Source organism: Syngnathus typhle, linkage group LG15 (genome assembly GCF_033458585.1).
Source record: "Syngnathus typhle isolate RoL2023-S1 ecotype Sweden linkage group LG15, RoL_Styp_1.0, whole genome shotgun sequence".
In the NCBI taxonomy this organism is placed as follows: domain Eukaryota; kingdom Metazoa; phylum Chordata; class Actinopteri; order Syngnathiformes; family Syngnathidae; genus Syngnathus; species Syngnathus typhle.
This window is the reverse complement of record NC_083752.1, coordinates 8027963-8049013: the sequence shown is the minus strand read 5'-3', so window position 1 is coordinate 8049013 and position 21051 is coordinate 8027963. Positions and strand designations below refer to the sequence as shown.

The 21051-nt window shown below is 42.0% G+C and overlaps 1 protein-coding gene across 18 annotated transcripts in view; it reads left to right on the top strand.

The window, feature by feature from the left end:
• The window catches only part of snx19a (sorting nexin 19a), an 81685-nt gene that overhangs the window by 1015 nt on the left and 59619 nt on the right, over positions 1–21051 (top strand). For 8 of the 18 annotated variants that reach the window (XR_009718079.1, XR_009718080.1, XR_009718078.1 and 5 more), the window contains 3 exons: positions 15221–15320; positions 18873–18986; positions 20830–20893. Coding sequence is in view for 7 of the 18 variants with exons in the window: in XM_061298468.1 (XP_061154452.1) it covers positions 15284–15320; positions 18873–18986; positions 20830–20893 (215 nt within the window). In the remaining 11 variants the exon portion in view is untranslated. Of the gene's footprint in view, positions 1–15220; positions 15321–17103; positions 18204–18872; positions 18987–20102; positions 20894–21051 lie in introns of those variants that run through there. The other 10 variants (XM_061298471.1, XM_061298472.1, XM_061298478.1 and 7 more) reach the window with 7 other exon arrangements.

The following is a 21051-nucleotide window of genomic DNA, read 5'->3' as shown; positions in this document are numbered from 1 at the left end:
ATTTACAAATCACTTCATATTTCATGTTGATGAATTACAATAGTCCAACCAACTGGTGTTGGATATTTGAAAAGTTTTTTGTCGCGGGGAAAGTAATAAAAGGTATTCGCAGTAGTCCCAAGAAGCACACATATATTACCATTTTTTTGACATGTGATTGCAGTACAGAGATTCCATACTGGCTAGCAGATAGCATGCTGTAAGGATGGCTTTATGTGGACAACTGAATATTAAAGAGGGCTACAAAATACTATATTGTGGCAATTTGAATTTCAAATGTTTCCTGCCATTTGGGGTCAACTATGAATTTGTTCAATATTAATTTTGACAAAATAATAATAAATAAAAATAAAAACAGAGGCCTTTCGAGCCTCAACTTTTGTATTTATTTTTTGTAACTATGGTTGTCATACAATTTTTATTCCAATGCCTTTTTGTTTTTGGCAGTTCACAATAGCTGTCGAGTAGTTGGTCACGGTATAAAAAAAATAACCAACAAAGCAAGATGTATTTTATCAAGTCTAAATTTGTCATGGAGAAATTCATGGATTTTGAGAGGCAGCTATCTGTAAATTGCAATTATTCAGCCTTGGGGGATTTGTGTGCATGTGTGTCTAGCTGTTGTTGTGTTAGCTAAATGAGCTTGATCACTTGATAGCCATCAGGAGAAGGTGTCAACAATTTTTTTTCGACTTCTGTATCAGCTTCATTTTAAGAAAGTACACCCATAATATATTTGCATATATTTGCAGCGGAAGGATGAATTAAAAAGTGCTAAATAGCTCCTCAGAGTTGGTGTACATCCTTATTTGTCCCTTGTGAGGCACTATTCATTCTAACCCCATGCAAGAAATATAAACCATGATTTGCTTCTTCTCTGACGACATCCAAAAACAAATTGGGTAATAGTAAAGAAAGGACGGGTTATGAGCTGCATGCTTCACATTCTTCGCAGCTGACCCCTGAAAAATAGGAACAGCCGTACTTGACAGTGCGGCTGCTATGACTGCAACAGCATTGCATATGAGTACACACAAGTACTCCATTAAACAAAGTAATGCTGTTCAAAGGCTCCGACAGTCGGCCTTAATGCGCGTGTGGCCACCATGCTCTCAGTTCTGGCGGCCCTGTTAGAACCGGCACCGCATTCATGATGGAATATAAGTTTCAACGATACCACTTTGTCCTCGGTCCAGTGTCACATTAAGTTCCATTTCTGGTTTTATAATTCTCAAAAACGGTAATCTGGCATCCTGCAGTCACTGGCATATGGCGTGACATTCTCTATTACTTGTTGGACACTAACAATTACTTTCATTCATACAACACAGGATAAGTGGATGAAATATCTTTCCACCCAGGCTGCTTCCCGCTTCTGTGATGACACTAATAGTAGCTCAGAAAGCTAACAATTGCTGGCTCTTGTGTCTGTGCTGTTTTTTCAGAAGAGCGAGGCAGAAAAAAGAGGAAAATTGTGGCTTGTACGAGCAGTTTAAAAGGTGCTTCTGGCACCACTTATTACTCTCTCACCTACTATATCTCCCCATCTCATTATCCCCAGCCACATCCTGTTATGGGAGGGGGTGTAGACTTGTGCAACCACATTATCTTAGTTTTTAAATTTTACTTAGTGCTTTTTGAAAGAATTATTCTTTTTTTGAATCGAGTTGTACATTTTGTAAGTCACATTGATGGTTTGGAAAGGATTTCTCTTATGACATAAAGCTTGCATTTGAACAGCAATGTGTTGAGTTTTTCTAGCCACTTTAGCAGTGAATTAGGCCTTGGTCTGCTGTGCATCTCTTGACAACGTTCATACATCTTTTGCCACTGCAACAGCAAGTGCCTTGAACAAGTTGAGGTCAGCAACAGCTTTTTTGTCTTGTTCCAAGGTTAAAGTCTTGCTCGGCTATGTGTTTTCAACAAGTCATTATAGTTGGAACTCAACCTCTGACCAAGTACTAGTAGGAAACTGGAGTGTTCTCAAACAACAAAGCTCTAGCTTCTTCTTGTCAATGTTTGACTGCATGTTGCAAAAAAATCCATTCCTTTGTTGAAGTCTGTGGATATTTTAGTGGACAGTGAAATGAGTCGATGTTAGTTTTTACATTTTGAGTTGATTGAGTTATTTCAAATAATCAGTGCATTTTTGCATGATACAAGAGAGTAAGGACAATTTGAATCCCAACATCTGCTTCTAGAAGAAACAGCCAGAAAGCTCCAACACCTCGCTACATCTGCCATCAGCTGTACAAGAAGCAGCTTCCTCTTTTTCTTCTTCCTCTCTGTCCCTTTGACCTCTTCTTCTTTGTTTTATCTTTCTTTACTCTTATTATATTTCTGTCGCTGGCTTTTTTCGACGTCGCCATATTGCTCTTTCCTGTGGTATCTTGCAGATGCACAAACGTGTGATAAGCAGTAAAGATGAATCCCCTTACATTCCCACCACTCGACCTTGAATGTAATCACAACTCCATCATGGAAAATCACTTATTGTCTTTTTGTTGGCGGGACTTTTCTTGTGATTGGTAACTTTTATTTCTGGTCTTTGTCCTTGTTTCTTCAGCAATGACAAGCTTACCTTTCCTGTTTGTATTCCAGTCAATGCAACATAACAATAATATTTGTTTTTGATTTGCTTTGTATAATTATTTTTCTATCACTCTGTTTACTGTACTTGCTTTACATATACAACCTCTTTGCAAACATAAAGACATAAGGATCTCCAATTTTCCCCAAACTTCCTCCCACTCCCCAATTGAATTGCAGCTGTAACTTGTCTGCTCAGTTTGTGAGAGACAGATATATGTAAATCACCAACCACAGTTTGGCCCGTTCCGTTTTCAACAATGTGCTGGCATTGAGGAAGAGTGAATGAAACTATACGTCCGTGTTTGTTTTGTGAACTCTGTATGTGGTTGGTTTGTTCGTGCAAGCATTCATTTCAATCAGTGAAGTTGTGAAATAGGAAACTTGTCATTGCTTGGAGATTTGTATGCATGATTGTGTACCACTGAAAGCACAAAGCTGTTGGGATTTTAACAATCGCCAACACCCAGCTCTGAAATTTTGTGAATATGATGAAATCATCTGAAAGCAAAAAATGCAGTTCTGTATCTTAAGTAACATGAGTCGTATTCTTATAATTATGATCAGTCCAGGGTGAGGTTTGCTTAAAGGCAGCTGGGATAAGTTGATGGTAGATAACGAATGAATGGATCATTATTATGTTATTTTTTTATCAAACTTAATTGACGTGTAGAATCACAAGATGATCTCATATATTTTGTTTATTATATTTTTGTAAGTTGTTTCAGGATTACTGAAATAATTAAGTTTTTCAACTCAAAATGACATTTGCTCTGACATGCGAATATCAAAACAAAACAAAATATGTCAACTCTTTTATAAAACTACTTCACTGTAGATGTTTTAATACGGATTTGAAATGATTATAATGAAATGTGTTAACTGCTGTTATATTCATGAGAGGAACAATGCCTCATGTAAATAGAAAGCAGTATTTATTCCAACAGAGAGGACTTATAATAGACTCTTGAGGTCTTCCTACTGTAAATTCAAACTTTTGTTAAGCAGCAGAAAGTAGGGAAATATTGTATGAACAGCCTCGTTGTTATCTCAGCCACTGCTTCACACTCACCCATTGTAGTTAGACAAGCAAACAAATATTTGATCAAACATACCCTCACCCTTATTGTACCCAACGTGTAGTAAATGAAATACAGGAGGGCCACCTGGTTCCTGCGCCTTGCACAGAGCTTTACTTTTAGGGCTAGCCTCGCTACTTAGTTAAACAAAAGGGCCCCCACGTTGGTCCTCTAGATAAACACACTTTCCTGAGAAAACACGGACACGGTTACAATTTAACCTGCAGCCACATCGTTCGGACAGTTAAGGTCAGGCCGGGCTTTACTTCAGACCTGTAGTGAGAATCATGCGCTGCACGTGAAACCACGCTGGTATGCGTAACAATGGCGCCTTTGACGCTCATAGCCCCACTCCCCAGTCCGCAGTACAGTCAGTGTAGTGTTTCTCCAGGGCTTGGGTGTCACTCCCCATCTCTGTTTTGCTCCCCAAGAGCCGACCATCTGGCTTCTCAGCTCGGAAAGCAGCAGCAGCAGCACAGAGGCGCTAGTCAAATGTCTGCCAAAATCGGTTCTGCAAAACTAATCCGACAACCTTTTGTGCCGGTTTGATTCGCTCGTTCTTTCTCTGATGTATTTTCACACGGACACCACAGTCCTGCTTTGGCTTGCTCCTCACAGACCTAACATGCAATGCAGAAACGCATCTGCAGAAAATTCCGAATGATGCAAAGGAGAGTATATTAAACAACTGATTGCCACTGGATGAACGCAAGTGACTGAGCTGCTATCTGAGTGAGTAGCTATGCGGTGCAGCCACCTCCCCCAGGCTCAGCAGCAGCAGTCGTGTAAACAGACAGCGCTCCAGAGGAATGCTGGACTCTGTGACCTCGCTCCCCGAGTGCTCTTATAGTGCAGCGAGTTCAGGCAAAACAGCCCGCCCCCATGCAGCTTCTTGCTGAAGCTCCACCCCACCCGGCCCCAGCTTGAGGCCTCTCAGGGTGGAAAAAAGAAAAAAAAACCTCACCTCTTTCACCCAACGCCGGTAGCTTCACATATAAGCTCTTGTACAGTATAGTACCTAAACACATGGACAAGTGCTAAAGTGCTGTCTTACTTTACCCGCCCACCTGTCAGAGGAGCAGGTTAGTTTCGACAGTGCCTACATGTACATTCTTTTGAATTTGGAAAAGAAAATTGACATTTGTCATTTCAAATTTCTCTCAGGTGCATCTCATCTTTCGAGCGAGAGAATAACAGGACTGCTGTATTGCAATAGATTGGCAAAGGGTTTCCTCATCATTTGATGGCAAATGTCACTTTTTCTAACAATACAAAGGTGAGAAGTTTATATTTATTTCTAACTGAGAGGCTCAGGAATGAGCAGAAGTCCTGTTGCTGTTGCTTTACTTTAACTGGTGATGGCTGCACTTTGGATTGTTATTTATCGAAAATGTTTGTTTGCAAACAAAGCATGCCTGTTTTTTTTCCCCAGGTACAGCATTTTTTTTTAAAGGTGGTTATTAGTTGAGTTTTTTTACGTTGATACTTTTGTCATTTAAACCTTAGTGGAATTTTTGTATGAAAATATTTTATCGGGTGGATTTTACAGTAATTTACAAATACGTTTTTATTATTCTTATTATTTTTACAACCTTTTTACGTCTCCGAGATAAAACCAGACACTGCCCTCTGCTGGAGTTTAGGTGGCAAAAGACTCCCAGGTCAAAATGGATGAGTGCAGCACACATTGCATGCGGTTTGAGACCATACAGACTCATTCCACTTTGACGAGGCCTCAAGAAAAAAAAAGTAAGCGGCATCATAGAGTAATCTGACACTATGAAATCCATGCCTTCTTGCTGACACACATCTTGTGAATGACTGAAAAATATTTTTTATTCAAACATTGCCCCCAATTTCCCTCAGTGATATGATACCCGTTAGATCTCATCAGTGGTGATTTCAGCAATTTAGACGTATGTTGTGATCATAATGGCTTTTCTGCACTACATCAAACCAACCTCGGGGGGGCTTCACACGTGGTTCCATTGCTCATGTGAACGCGCTTGCAAATACACAGACAACAATCACAGTTAGTTGTTTTCTGAGGAAATGAAGAGCTGTCTGGTGCCATAGCAACCAATTCAGACATCCCACCCTTCCTGAGAAAGGGGCGATTAAAAAAAAAAAAAAGTGTCAATCCCAAATCAATGAGATTTTAATCCAAGGAGCAGAGGTGGACAAAGATCATTCGTACAGCTAGCTATCATTACGTCTTTTATTGTGTATCTGATAATTTGTCACATGTACGTGAAATGAGGAATTGAAAGTGTTTTGAGTGCAGGACTAAAGGAAATCTGAACAAATGCTGGAAGCACTAGTCATAAAAAGGGATAGGCCAAAGTGAAGGTCTAAAGCGTGAATCATAATTAGTCTATAAGAAAACCCGGAGTCATGCCAGAAGGCTTTGCAGACGTCTGCATCACCCTGCCTTTCAGCACCGTGACTTCTGGCTGAACTGCAATCTCAGATGTAATTCTGTTAAACAGGGCCATATAGTAGCTGCTTATGTAACACTCAAATGTCGACCTCAATCTGCTAAACAGACACTAAAATTCAAAATCTCCATCTCAATATCAATACATTCCTCGCATTACACTTTTCAGCTTTTGTTTGATGACATTGACATAAAATACGTTTCTCAGGTTACAGAATAGTTATTTTATGATTTTTCTCTTGTGCATAGGTGGCTCTGTAGTGGATCAAGAGCAGCAGCCATTTTCACACTGGCGAGTTCAGACCAAGCATAATTTCTTGGGCTCCACTGTCGGTGGAGATCATCACAAATACCTTTGCTGTTATTTTTACACTACCGTCATCTTGCATTAGTCCAATTTGGTGCTTTGCTTCACTGTATCGTAGGTTTTATTTTGTCCGTGTAGTGTGTGTGTTATTTTTACTCAGAGCATATGACAGGAAATCACGGACCTGACCCACATATTTTTAACACGGTGTCACTGTGAGGTCTTTGTGAGATGAACAGCTTTTTTTGAGAACTCAATCCACACTTAAGCACATTTTTGTTTCTCCACATTTGACCTAGTTTAGTGGTGATGCTTTTATAGGTGCGCTCTACGCAGGTGGCTGGACTCTTCCAGCCGTCCTTTCTCTGGCCCCTCTGTGAGTGAAAATACAGCATGGGGATTAAGAAGCTCATATATTTGCTCCACTGTCCTCAAACTGAGGATACGATAACTTGGGTGGGCCAGGGTGCCTAACCCCCACCCCTTCTCTGCCGCTTTAGGGAAGCAGCCCCACCTGATGCATTCATTTGCATGCCTGGTAGATGTGGGGAGCTGGCAGGGGCAGGGGTGGGGGTGGAGGAGGAGCATCAGCCAATAAGACTTTGTATCCTGACAGCACCGGAGTGACTTGATTCACATATTCAGCCAATCACAGCGCACTGCAGCAAAGAGCAGCAGTTGTAAAAAAAAAGAAACAAGAGCAGAGTTGAAAATGAAAAGGCTTACAGTAAGGATGCATCCAGTGAGATCATTATTCTCTACTTTTAACACATTTACAGAGTCGCAGTAGCTTGTATATGCAAAAACGAATCCGATACCAAATCTTAAAAAAAAAACAAATTGCTGCCTCCTATCATTTCGCTGCCATGAAAAACAAAAAATAAAAATAAATAAAAATACTATTTTCTATGGCCCCTTTAGAATTATTACCAGCCAACACGTGTGCACGCCCAGTCTACTGCAGCAGTGGGCTCACTGTTCCATAACTTATGCAGAGATGTTTAAATCAGGCTGGGTGGTGAGATCAAATGACAAAGTTGTTTCATATCCGCACCACAAGTGAAAGTGCAACGGAGTCATATAAACACAGACACAATAGTGCAGGAAACCAGAATGGGGTGGTGTTGACATGCACCCTGCATCCTCTCTCTCTCGCTCTCTCTCTCGCTCTCTCCCCTTTCTCCCTCTCCCCCCTTTCTCCCTCTCTCTATCTCCCTCTCTCTATCTCCCTCTCGCTATCTCTCATCTCTTTTAATAACTTGGATGAGGTTATTCTGATAAATGGCAGTCATACGCACCAGTTTAGAAAAGGGGCACTAAGTCATGGTGAGCCCGAAGGCCTTTCGACAAATATACTCAATATTTTAGACAAATATACACAACAACACACACACTAGTTGCATTGATTAAATATTTGCTGAGTAATCCTTCAAATTATTTTTGCCCCATGACCTACCTGCAGGCTAATTAGGAATGGAGACTGGTAGATGACGCGGCAAAGTGCTATAGTTGAATGAGTTAGAGAGTTAAGTCTTGTTTATCCGTACTAAATACAATTTGCAAGCCAGAACGTTAAACCACCTGACAAGATCACATTGGTACTCCGGTTACATATCCTGTTTATTCCTAAATACTAATAACCAGTTGTTAACCTTTAAGGACCTATGAAAAATGGTTGCACTTGCAGTCTAATGTTGGTGACACCGTTCTTAGTTGAGTTGAACTTGCGGTCATTGAACAATTATTGCCCGAGAAGGGCAAGTTGAGAAAGTTAATGGCCACTTGGTTGTTGCTCATTCTTTCATTCTAATTAGTGGCATCTCATGGACACAGATCATTCGCTGGCCTGATCCGCCTCCACAGGAGACAACAGGAACAGTCTGCTAATGTTTGTGTCATATTTGGTATTTTCCAAACTAATTTCCCAAGTTGTTTACGAAAATGTCCAAGTGACGCAAGTTCTCGCTCCAAAATTGTTGAGATTCAAACGAGTGAGCACAGACTAGATGCTACAAAGGCCCAGTGTCTATTACATCACCCACAGGTCTCTGAAAGGAGTCTTTCCACTCTCGCCGTTTCTTTTCCAATCCAAATTCATGGAAAGAGAATGCAGTGTACTCTAATCTCCATTACCGACAGAGAAAGGCCATAGGAAAGAGCGTGTCTGTGGAGGAAACACATTTTGCTTGCTTGTTTTGCTCAATTTTGTGTCACGTAAATAAGTAGAAACGTCAATGTTCAGGATCTCGTATTTGAGGGCCCTTTGGTTGTGTCAGCTGTACAGCTAGCATGGCTCTTACACTATACAATTAACAACCCTGAGAAGTTGTTTTATGACCACAGTCACTCACATTCCACGGAGGCTCTACTTTTATTGGAACCTCTACGCAGTGGAGATGAGGCATGGTCTGGGGGAGATTGGGCCAGCACTATAGGACCAAATAATCTTTAATTAGAGGGAGAACTTGGCAGGGACTGATGGAGGAGAAAGGATCTCAGGATGTGAGTCCAGGGTGAGAGGGTTCACACACAAAACACTGGCTTTTCATCACTGCATGACTCACTCAGTTTGTGTCTAGCATGTGTGTGTATTTGTGTGTTGTGTGTTTCTTACCTCAGTGCCCAGGCATTCCAGTAGAGAAAGTGGTGTGAAGTGAAAGAGGGGCTCTAACAGTGTGGGTATTCATGGATCTGGCCCCTGTGAGCTTGTCTGGGCTCCAGTGTTCACAGACAAAGCCTCTCCTGCAGGACCCAGACACACTCACACAGAAAGGGGAGCAACAGGAGAGGGACAGACGTTGGAGAGGAGGGGGGACAAGGTAACAAGGGGTGGAGTGGGCGCTGTAGAATAGGAGGGGGGGCAACAGGAAAGAGTTCTTGTGGTTGTTCTCATTCCCCGGCAGTGGAGGGCGTATTTCAAATTTGGATGAGGTAGAAGCTCAGGTTGTACAACTAGCATTGATTTTGCTAGCCAATAAAAAGAAGACAGCGCTCATCTTTGCTCTGTATTTTGATGAGTCGACAGCACCTACAAAGCATCTCTCCTCTTGGGCAACAAGCTCCTCCCACTCCGTTTAGGATCAGCCAATCCACTGCACTTCTTCCAGGGCTCCCCCCCCCCCCCCCGCTCTCGCTGGCATGACGGCTCTGGCGCTTTGGATTCCATGAAAATTCTTCCACTTGGCCATCCTGTCTTTGCTCCCCATGCTTGGCCCCTTCCGTGCATTTAGTTCACTGTGTCCTTAAACATCTCATGCACATGTACAGCAAACGGATCCAAAGACCGAGAGCGCTTTTGAAAATGTTTTTATTGCCTTTTGTAGACCATTGATGGTTAGGGAAGCACCTTGTCATTTATATCAACATTTCCATTTCCAATCGTGTTTGTCATTTGTGTACAGAAGAATCATTTATGAAAAAGACAATATTGTCATTCAATTTTTGTCATTCAAGTTCAACTTAGTTGAAATATAAAAATGTCAAATATTACAGTTTATAGGCGAATTACCCCAAAAATTTGATTATCTTTTTTTTTTCCACAATACATTTATCATGTTAGATGAAAATGTCCACTGGGACATTGATTGTTTTGCTTCATCCATTTTTGTGTTTTGTACAAAATTCTGTGTATACCCCCAATAAAAGAGGTCGAGCCCAGCCTGAGGTTGAAAGTACGTCCGAAGCTTGCACAGCTACCCTAGCCTGTCTTTCTCATTGATATATGAAGAGATAGAGATGATATTAAAAACCCCGTAGACATTCTTGTCGTATGGCTTGATGTTCTCTTTGACTCCTGATCCTCTAAAATTCCCTGTGGACTCGAGGCCGTGACCCCAGCATCTGTCAGCTGCGGCAGACGGAGTAGGCAGCTACTGTACCACTTTGAGTCACCTAGACAGATGCTCGCCGCTAAGAGTAGCGAAGCTGCCCTGCACTTACTGCCCGAGTCTCCATGGGCGACATGACTCATTAGACATTGATCCAGACATCTGAGCGAGACTTTGGCTCTAAGTTGCACAAGATTATTTGTAGCAGCGACGTGAGGAATACCGTATAAGGATCTTTGTTTGGTTTGAAACTGCTATGAACCTTGTCTCGGTCTCATTTATGGAAACTGAACCGAATGGTATTTGCTCAATGTATCCCATTCTCTTTCCATTTATTCCTTATTCACGTACTGTGCATTTGAAATCTGAATATGATTATGCCTTTCCTTACATGATGAGATTTGCCGTTGGTAGCTGGTGTTGGAGCAATAGTTAGAATTTTAACTGAATGAAGTCCAAATGATAACAAAGCTTTCAGGATATTTTCTCTGTCACATGGAGTTGTAACCATACACGAGTATCAGATAAGCTTTTTGTGAAGCGGTTCTGCTTCTTCCCTTCCTGTGTGTCGAAATCCCCCTGTGCTGCAGACGCTGTGGGATGCAGAGATGGTGTGGCGTGGCGGGGTGGGGGTGAGGCAGCGGACATGGCGGCAGGCCAGAATCAATTGGCGGTGTAATGAGATGGCCTGGTGCCAGGTAACCATGGAGCTACCCTATTTGCCCGTCTACCAATGCAGAGTTCAAAATTAAGTGAATGAATTAGAGAGGGGGAGAGGAGGCAGGGAAATAAAGGTTTGAAATGGCAGGAGTGCAGGGCCAAAGGGATTGTAAATGCAGAGGGTGGCTGATAAGGCCTTGTGAGCAATTTCAAAGCACTGTTGAATTTCTTTTTTTTTCTTTTTACCTTAATCACTATTACAGAGTACAAATCACATAATGGTGAGAATATCAATGTGAGGCGATATCTAGTTTGACCGCCTAGAAGTAGACAAAACGTTGGAGCAAGTAGAATGACTTTGTGTTTTTGTTGACATACGTTCTCTGCCTAATGGCCTTTGTTATATATGTTTTGGAATTGTTTATTGATGTTTGTTTCTTGATCACCGCTGCGTTCTTGAAGAGAAGGCTAGTCCTCTCACAGTGAGAATTTATGGTCCACTTACCTGTTTGTGGAGCGTACCAACATTTAATGAGGATATCCTGCTGGTTGTTAATAGGTAAAGATAGAGTGTTAGAAAGTGATTACACACTTGTGGTTATAAACTAAACTTAAAGAGTTGAGAGCGAATGCATTGTGTGAGATTTTCTCGTACACAAAACAAAGAAGTGGCTGTTCCTTTTATTGTATTTAGTGACTGATAAATACTGATGAAAAACTGAAATGCTTTTTTTTTTTTTAATTGAATCGTCAAAATTAACAACCATGCAGGTTGAATTGCTGTCCGGGTACTGTTTATATTGTAAGCTTTGACTGTAAACTTTTTTTTTGTTCCTAATTTGCATTATCTAGATGGATTTAGCATATGAGGTATTCATCGTATTGCCAGAGGTGATCAATCTTTGTCAAAATGGTCCAGACAGTGGACCAAGATGTCTGTGGTGTGGATTAATGGGAGGACTGGAGAAATGCTGCCGCAGTTGGACGTGAGCAGAATATTTGAGAGGGCTAGTGAGAGGAGGCAAGAGAATGGGACAAACAAGTGCAAAAGATAGGTGAGATGAAAGCCTGCAAAGAGGTACCAAAGAGAAACCAGATATTTGATCGAGAGCTTGCAATAATAAATACTACTGCTCCCTTCCTGGTACTTTTTTGAGCTCAATGCAGGCTTTATGTATTCCCTCTGTTGCGCAAGATATTACAAAACTATTTACCCACTGGCCTCCTACACTGAATACTTAAACAGAGACCTCTGTCAAGTTCACTGCAAACACCCCCAAAACTGTATGGGAGCTTTTTCTAATTCATGAATGCAAACTAATGCCTCCTTCAGATGCAGATGTATTCTAAGATCGCTCCAATTATTGCTTGCTATATACTGTCATTGAAGCACATTTTGCCCATCGAATTTATGAGCACATATACAGGGCTCATAAACAATTGCATGTTTGCCCCACTGGATAAATGTGACCGCACATTTCAAGCTTGCCAATTGAATTTGGCATTTCATCAGCGCTAACACAATTTGAGGTAACTCAAAACAGCTATTTGTAAAATCTTGGGCTTGCATTTTGCAACACTTCTTCCCTTCCCTTTTGTATGCTTTCACTTTGTGAGCTGTTTTCTCATGATATCATGGGATAGTTAGAAACAATATTTCTCGGTAATGTCAAGTCAAATTTATTAATATAGCCCTAAATCACAAGCAAGTCTCAAAGGGCTCTTCACATGTACAAAAATTGACAATCAAGAGCCTTAACCAATTGACTACCACTCTTTGCTTATGACTGTGCCTTTTTCCACGAATGACTTTTGCTCAGGCTTATTGCCTAAAATAGCACCACGTGTTCTTTTGGCATGTGCTTGGCAGCCTACGGTTGCATTTTCATGTGGCTAGAAATTTCTTCAAAAGTCTACAACTTGCTCTTTGGGACACAAGTTACACAGGCTTGTTTGGGGTTTAATGCTGTGATCAGTTATAATGAGTCGTTTGACTCAAGGTTAATGTGACTCTCCCTATTATTAGACTCTTGATCTTAGCATTGATTTTTGATTACAATTACCCATAGACGACAATTTCTAATGCAGGAGTGCTATTGATGTGGTTTCAGCGGTTTCACTCGATTGTGCGGGCAGCACCAAACAATGGCAGACTGGACCGTAGGCGGTTATCTCATGTTTGAACTGATATATCCAAATAATTGGACTGAGCCACAACTATGCCTGCCCCCCGGGGTGCTAAATTCTGCTGCTAATCACTGTTTTCCAAAAAGTATTCTGATATTATTTTAATAAATGCTTCGGGCCCAGAGGCAATTAGGAGACAACCATGGAGGACAAGGACACTTTTTTGGACTAACTTTAAGGTTCCTTCACAGGGTAATGACTAGACTCTTTTTGGTTTCCATAGCACAAATTTAGATGGTGACTCGCAGGTCATGGTTGACTCATCATTGTGCTGGCTTTCCAGTGGACAGCAGAATCTCGGTCGTGCTTGGACTACCAGATCGTAGCACACGCATTTGACCTTTCATTAATAGGCTCAACAGTATTTTACGATAATGCATCTGGTGTTACTTTCAGAATTCTTACTGTCATCTAGTTCACATTGTGTAGTAGTAGTAAATTAATATTACTTATTAGTTGTTGGGGTTTTTTCTCTTGATGTTATTGGCACTAAAAATGTGGTCTTTTGTTCAGCTGTTCTTCTTGTTGCCTCTTTCCCAGGCTCTGAGAGTGGCTTTAAGGATTGGGGTTATGGCTACGTGAATGGTTGTGTTCTCTTCAACCTTCTGTTTTGGAGAGGCCCTTGTTGGTGCCGCCACTGTGACACTTTTTGGCAATATCCTGAAAGTCAAATCTGTTCATTTAGATTCAAGGGGTGACCTCGGAGCAGACAGCACCCCATTGTCGCGCTGGGGCTAAACCGGGATGTGGGACACTTCTTGTTCAGTTCTTTGCTTCTTAACATTTCAAAACCTGATATGGATCATACAGGGGAGTACAGATAAAATACTGAACTAGACTTTTGGGTATCGTTGACTAAAATGCTTGTGGTGAAATTCTGACGTGAGTATTGATGTCAATGTTCTTTTTACCAAGTGAATGTAAACTTAAGGTGATCACTCTAGCTTTAGCAGCCTTGAAAATCTAACTCTGCCATTGTTGTGCTGAATATCTTTGTCACACTCTTCCTTATATAGTCACGTCCTTTCAGACGTTCAGCAGACGATTAACAATAAAAAATGAAGCGCAGAGCTTTGAAAGAGACTTGAGGTGGTTGGATCTTGCTTATGGCGGATAAATATGAATGTCGATGAATCCTCCTTGCAGCATTTCTTCTGGCCTGACGACCCACGCTTAGTCCGGTGTGAATGGGACAAAGATTTTGGGCGAGGAAAGGAAAGCCGGCGAGGGATTCCGGTTGAATCGCCCAGCCCTCCCCGATGTGGGACGGGGAGCACGGCTCTTGCGCTCATATGCTCAGAGCTGCTTTTCACCCGGCCCTCAGCCATTTTGGAGAGAGGAAAAAAGTCTTTGCTTCTCCTTCACTCACTACGTGGCGTAGATTTGGCGTAGAAAGGCTTTGGCTGCTGCTTTTGCCGCTTTAGTAGTAGTAATGGAGGCACATTTTGCAGCTCCTACTTGGGAGAGAATGTTAGTAAGAAAAAACATTTTTCCACCTTTTAGTTTTTTTTAATTTCATTTCCATTTTGTTTTGTTGCTTCTGCTCGGTGGCGCTTAGATGCCTCGCTGTCCGTCTCATCTCTCAATTTAAGTATCGTCAGTATTTTCCTTCTTAAAGACAAAGGAATACATCTCATTTTTGCTGCACTAAGGAGAGACGGAGCTGCAGCCAAGAATCCTGCTGGGATCTCAAAGAGCCATGCAAAATGAGGCACCAAAAAAAAAAAAAAAAAAAACCACCACCACCCTTTGCCTAGTCATAAATTCCACTTTCTCTGTGGCCAGCTCTGCGACTCCTCCTCATCCATATCTTACCGCTTTCAACCATTTGCCATTTCCCTCTCGCCGTACCTTTTTTTTTTTTTGTTTAAAAAAACAAATTGAGGATTTTGTAGCATGGACAATGGAGACTGAAGATTTGTTTAGGAGGGCGTATCAAAGATAAAAGGGGATGTCGGCTTCTTACTTTTGCGTGTTGTATGGCAGTTGATTTTGATGTTTTGACTGAAATGTTTCGACAGCTCGTATGTTTGAATTCCAGGTCTTACAAAGTTTTAGACGCAGTGCTCTTGTGTCTGTGAACGTAAGACTTTTTGCTTCTGTCTAATTGTGACAATCTGTTGTTCTCTTCCAGACCTGTTGATTTTGTCCAAAGCGCTGGCCTGCAGTGAATGTCAAAGCCGGAGTCCATTTGAGGATGTTTGAGCGTCAGTGTCCAGCCTGCTCCCTTCTTGGTATGTTTGCAATCCTCGCGTCTGTCCGGCTCAGCCTATTGTGCGCCGCAGAGGGTGTTTTTCTGTCCACACATTTTTTTTCCAGATCGATTCACAATTTATACCAGCTAGTAAAGGCAATATACATTTTGCCAGTCCATATACATAGATGAATTTTTATTAGTTGATTTTTAATAGTTTCTTTAAATTTAAAAATTTATTTAAGGTTTGTTCCACACTGCTAGTGTACTTATTACATTTTCAGTCTTTTTCTTTTTTTTAGTCCTATTATGTGCGATATCCCACGATGAAATATTTAAAACATTTTAAGTGTTCAAGGTAATTTTAACAACTCTTGTGAAATCAATATGCTTATTTACTTTAATCCCGGTTTTCACATGATTGAGACTTTTCTTTTCATACAAACAATATTTTTACAGAATAATATTTCCCTCTAAAACGTAAATGCTGACCGCAAAATAATTGAACCAAACCACATTCACAGTTGCCGGATTCAAGAATTGTTGTTTGTGTTTTCTCGTGTTCCTGAAGTGGTAATGCCAGCTGCCACAAACCCGTAGATCCGAACTTGTGGTGACAGGCTGCACAAGCTCGTATCTACAGGTACGTGTCTCCTTGGCAGAAGCAACACCTGCCCAGCAACTGTCTAAAAGCATGTTGACCTTGAGTGTTGGCCTAGCAGCATTGTTTCTAAATCACCACGTGTCTCTTTGTATCCACTCAGACCTCACACGCCAATTCATGATAATGCGAGGAAGATTTACTTCAATTAGGCCACTAGATTGACGTCGCAAAAAAGCACTCTGAATTTATTTAAAGCTTACATTTATATTCTTCTCATTTCAATCAAACCGCAAGAAATCATTTAAGGTGAACTATTTCTGCTGCAAAGTCTCCTTGCTGCTGTTGACTTGAGTGGTCCGTCCGCAGGGTGAGGTAGTAGGTTGTATAGTTCAGAGTGACACCACAGGAGATAACTGTACAGCCTCCTAGCTTTCCCTGAGGAACCAACTCTCTTCACACTGATTCTTTTTACACACTGTATTTAGATTAATCACTTTATTGTGTGAGCGTATTTAGCCGTAAATTTACCCAACGTGTGTGCGTTGAAAGGACTTGAATGTAATGTGTCTTGGCACCCGCTTATATGCAATGAACCAAATTGTTTCCTTTCCGAACTTTTTGCCCAATCTCATCTTGTTTCCAGAAACAACTTTTTCTTTTTTTATTATTATCTTTGTTACATTACCTGAAGTATTTTGGTTTGTATGTAAATACTGTGAAGCTTATTGGTGCACTTTGATAGCCATGGTATCAAGTAACGAACACAACTTTTTTTTTAAATTCCATATTACATTCAAACATCATAAAAGCTTTTTATCCAAATAAATATAAAGAATAAAGCAAGCCCCTTGTGTAGTGGACATTTAGACGGATGTGTCACAGCGTGGTGGGCTGCTGTGTGCAGATGTGCAGTCCGGGGAGTGTTATGATGATGAAAGACTGTTTCCACTTAAACTCTTCGCTCTCTGTCTCAAGGCCACCGGGTTCGATGAAGGTGGGGAGGGATGAATGGGGGCGGGGGGGGGGGGGGGGGTCGTCGGGTTCTTCGGGCTAGAAAGAAGCAGGGGCCCACTGTACGGGGCAGTTGTTTGCACTGTTAGCCAGCCAGAAGTCACTTCCAGTCAACGTGACTCTACTGTAGTTTCTTGCACAACCTGTTCCTTCTTTGTGTACTTATTTTTAATAACTCGTTAAATAGTAGTCATGCTAAAGTTAGTTGTGTGGCTGGCAAGATTAGTCGGAATGTCCACAGATTTTAAAACTATTTGTAAAAGTAATATAATATGACATCTACACTGCTCTCTAGCCGAACTGAGAACTGATATTTTTAAATACTGCGTATTAAAGTCTATTTACACTCTTAGGATGCCCGTTTAAGTCTCAATGGTGTGTATGTGTGGGACCACACATGCTATATTATATATTCTTTTGGTTTTTGAAAAGCGCTATACAAATTTAATGAATTATTATTATATATCTGCTGTCACTGATCTTGGTCTTAAATGTTGCCCGTCAGAGGACCCCCTTGACGGCAGAATCCCCTCTTCTCCCCATTAGTCTTGCTCTCCTAGCATGTTGTCTGCCTCACGAGCCCTTGCTGCTGATTTACGGCACTTAATCGTGCCGCAGTTTAAGACCATCAGCTCCATCTTGCAACTATACGTTCCCCCTAGTACAATTTTCCACATTTTTACGTTTTCTCTCCTTTGTGCCCTCCTTTCATCCCTCAGTCGTGTTCCCTTAGTTCCCCGTCATGTTCCCGCCCTCCTTTTCTCCACACATGCTGTAATAGGCACCCACTCTCACACACACAGAGGGAGCGACAGACAGGAACAGAATACAAAACGGACTTGTCGACCCGGGAAGGATTCAGATTTCAGATTTCTTTTTAAAATTTGATATGACAAGAGGAACGGGTTGTAATGCAAATATATCCTTTGCTGTTTTTCTTTTGTCTCCTGAGGTATTTCTAGATGTTCTCTCTTTCTCTTTGTCCCTCCCTCTTTATCGCTCCTTTGCTGCATTTATTAGACCCTTTGAGTCTTGAGTGATTTCAGCTGTGAGGAAATGAAAGGTTATTTATTTTTCTCCCCCTTCTCTCCTTTGGCTGTATTGATGCTCCATACAGCAGGAGGCATGGTGAGGCTCCCTGGTTTCTCGATCTCAGGGACTTGAGCTTGTAGTCTTTGAAGGTAGGGAACCAACTACGGAGGTGTGATATATGGCAAGACGGAAGAGCCGGGCAACATCAGCAAGTGCGAGAGTAGAACTGCTGTCGTACGGGAGAAGAGAGGAGAGGAGCAACAGACAGCAACAGTCGTTAGTTTTCTCCATTTTCTATGCCAAGAAATTGGGTTTGTTTTCAAGGCAGACGTGCGTCCACGTGTATTTGAATGGCTTGTCTGTACGAGGAAGCGCCTTTCTGCCTGCATTTGCTTCGGCTGTCAACTTAGTGGCATGCGTACAAAAGACTTGCATTTCTTGACTCCTCGCTGCCTCATTTCTCCTGGCTCTTATTCATGAGTTGTCATGCATTTGCAATAGCTGCATGGATTCATTGACGTAGTCTTTGTTCCCTTCTGCTTGCCTTTGCGAACCGCAAAGCATCACATAGGAATTCTTTCGTTTGATAATAAGAGTCGATTTAGTTGTCTGTAGTCTCTCATAGTTTGTACTTTTACACAAGCAGTAATTCTACCCTGGTTCCTCAAAACGTACGCTTGGCTTTATTTCTCGTTCACCTAATGTAACCCTTGTAATCGTTCTTTGCCTCTCACTCTGTGGCTCTCTCCGCCGCTCTCGCCGTCGCTCTCTGGCTGGCCGCACATGGTACAGTCCTGCATGTCTGAGCAGCAGACGGCGAGACAGCAGCAATCTGCTAAAGCAGCTCCATGTGCTCGTCTCATCCATTTTCAACAACGCCCATGGAAGCGCTCCTAAAATGTTTTTCTCTCGCTCTCTCTCTCTTGCCATCCTTTTCTCATATAGATGCCTTTGGTTCCATTTTGTCGGGGCACATGCTCTTCCTCCCTCTGCGAGGATTGAGCGATGGAGAGGCTCACAGAGATGACTGCGGCAGCCATCGAGACAGCAGTCAACCGGGTGAGTCGTCTCCTATCCTTCCTCGTACAGTCTGAATGAGCTTCAGAAAGTGAGAGCACATGCAGGCTCTGTGGCCTAACAAGCTTTGGATACTTTACGCAAATGCAAGAACTGATAAAGATGAGCCCACATTGTTTTATTTTTTGTCCTGGCAGATCATTTATATCCGTGCTGCTCATGCTCTTGTCACCTGCGAGCGCACATTTACAAGCTTTCTGCGTTTTATTTTCTCGCTCTGAGCTTTTGCAGCCACACAAGAGCTGAATACGCAGAAGCGGAGCCGTTCTCATGAATGTCATGTGATAAGCGATGTCTGTCTGGGTGTGGATGACAGACTTTGATTCAGCGGCGACTGCAGTCATTTGCTTTTGGTTTCCAAATCATGCTGTCTTTTTGTTTGCTTGCGACTCACCGCCTCCATGGGTTTGTACCTTCGGTATCAAATTGAATTGTCCACATTGTTAATGAACGCAAAAGCATATAATCTGGGTCTAAAATTTACTATGGGGCTCGAGTGGCAAAAGGTTGTGTTGCAGAGCACAAAGACAGGGAGAAAGGGAAGTGCCGTTGTTTGCTCCAGTCAAATCCATCCAGCAGATGAGCTTCCATAACCAGGGCCAGATACGAGCAATCTGTACCTCTCTCATTCCCTGAGACCCTAACTTGTGACGTTTTGCTGTGATGTGCACGGGTTGGGTTCTTGGGAGCTGCGAGGGGCACTCACACATCTTTTGTTCGTAAAACAAACCCAAGGAAAAAAAAAAGATGGCGGCATGGCACAAAGCGCAACAAAGACGGGACGCCGTCGTTGATTAAGCGAGGCGTGATGATGGCCGGGAACGGTAATTTGAGTCGGCCGCACCGGGAGAGATCGAAGCGGGCAAAATGAAAGAACACGGTTTCATTTAGGTTACGGAACCAGAGGCAAGCACAGCGTGTGGGGTGCTGGCTGGAGGAGAATGGGAGGAGGGAGGGATGGATAGAGGAATGTGGCTATGAAGGACACGTGACTAAGATGGAGGGATCGTCCACGCGGGGTGCGGTGATATGGCAAATGCTGGGCACAAAAACCTTTCTGTGAATTTGCCCGAACAGCTTTGCAGACTGTAATGTGCAACAACAGCCCACCAAAAAGATCGTATAGACACAACCTGTGGAAACAGAAATCTAAAAGATATTGTCAAATGCAGCTTCATGACTCTTGGGTGGCTCTATGTTTCATTTTGAGAGCAACACAAAGTACTTTTCAGAGCGTGACACTTAAAGCTCAGTACGCGTGTGTTTGACCTCATGACAATGACCATCTTTGAATGCAATCCACCTCCAACAATTTCCCATATGGACAACACGGAACAGGAAACGTTCCTGAATAGAATACAAGTGCATATTTTCTGTGATTTGACAATGGGATTTTGCTCATTGGTCAAATTGTGTCATGTGCAACTGGGCAAGCGCACAAGCGGCACATTTATTTTATTTTTTTTTTATTCAATGGAGCCAGCCAGCATGGCACATTCAGAAATGTTGCTTCAGTGCTCAGTTCTCCTGAAACCATTATTGTGTGTTGAAATGTGTCTGGAGGCAAACGTCTGTTTCTCTGATTGCTCTGTGATCTCACTGTTTTCATTTCCTGCTCTCCTATTAGCACCTTTCTCGGAATTGTTCTTTTGTTTCGGACTGATCTTGTCACAATCTTTTAGTGAACGGCAGTGCTGTGGGGATCATTTCATTTCGACTCATTTACTGTGGTGGTTGAAAAATGTGTGTGACACAATGATGGCTGTTATGTAACGGCATATTGTTTCACACCACTTAACATGTTTGTTGACTTTTAATTCTACAGCCTCTTTTAAATTCACTGTGAAGATGCGGCCACAAGAAACCTTGAAGCACGACAACCCCAGCAGGTAAGTGATCCTGTCTCAAGGCTGCCTTTTGATGATGTCGTAAACACAATTAGGCAGCTCAGATTACTGGTCAAAAAATTATGTGGTGTAGACAGTTAAGTCAATATTCTCATTTGCGTTTTCAGACTTTTCACATAAAATCTGATTTGCAAGCTTTC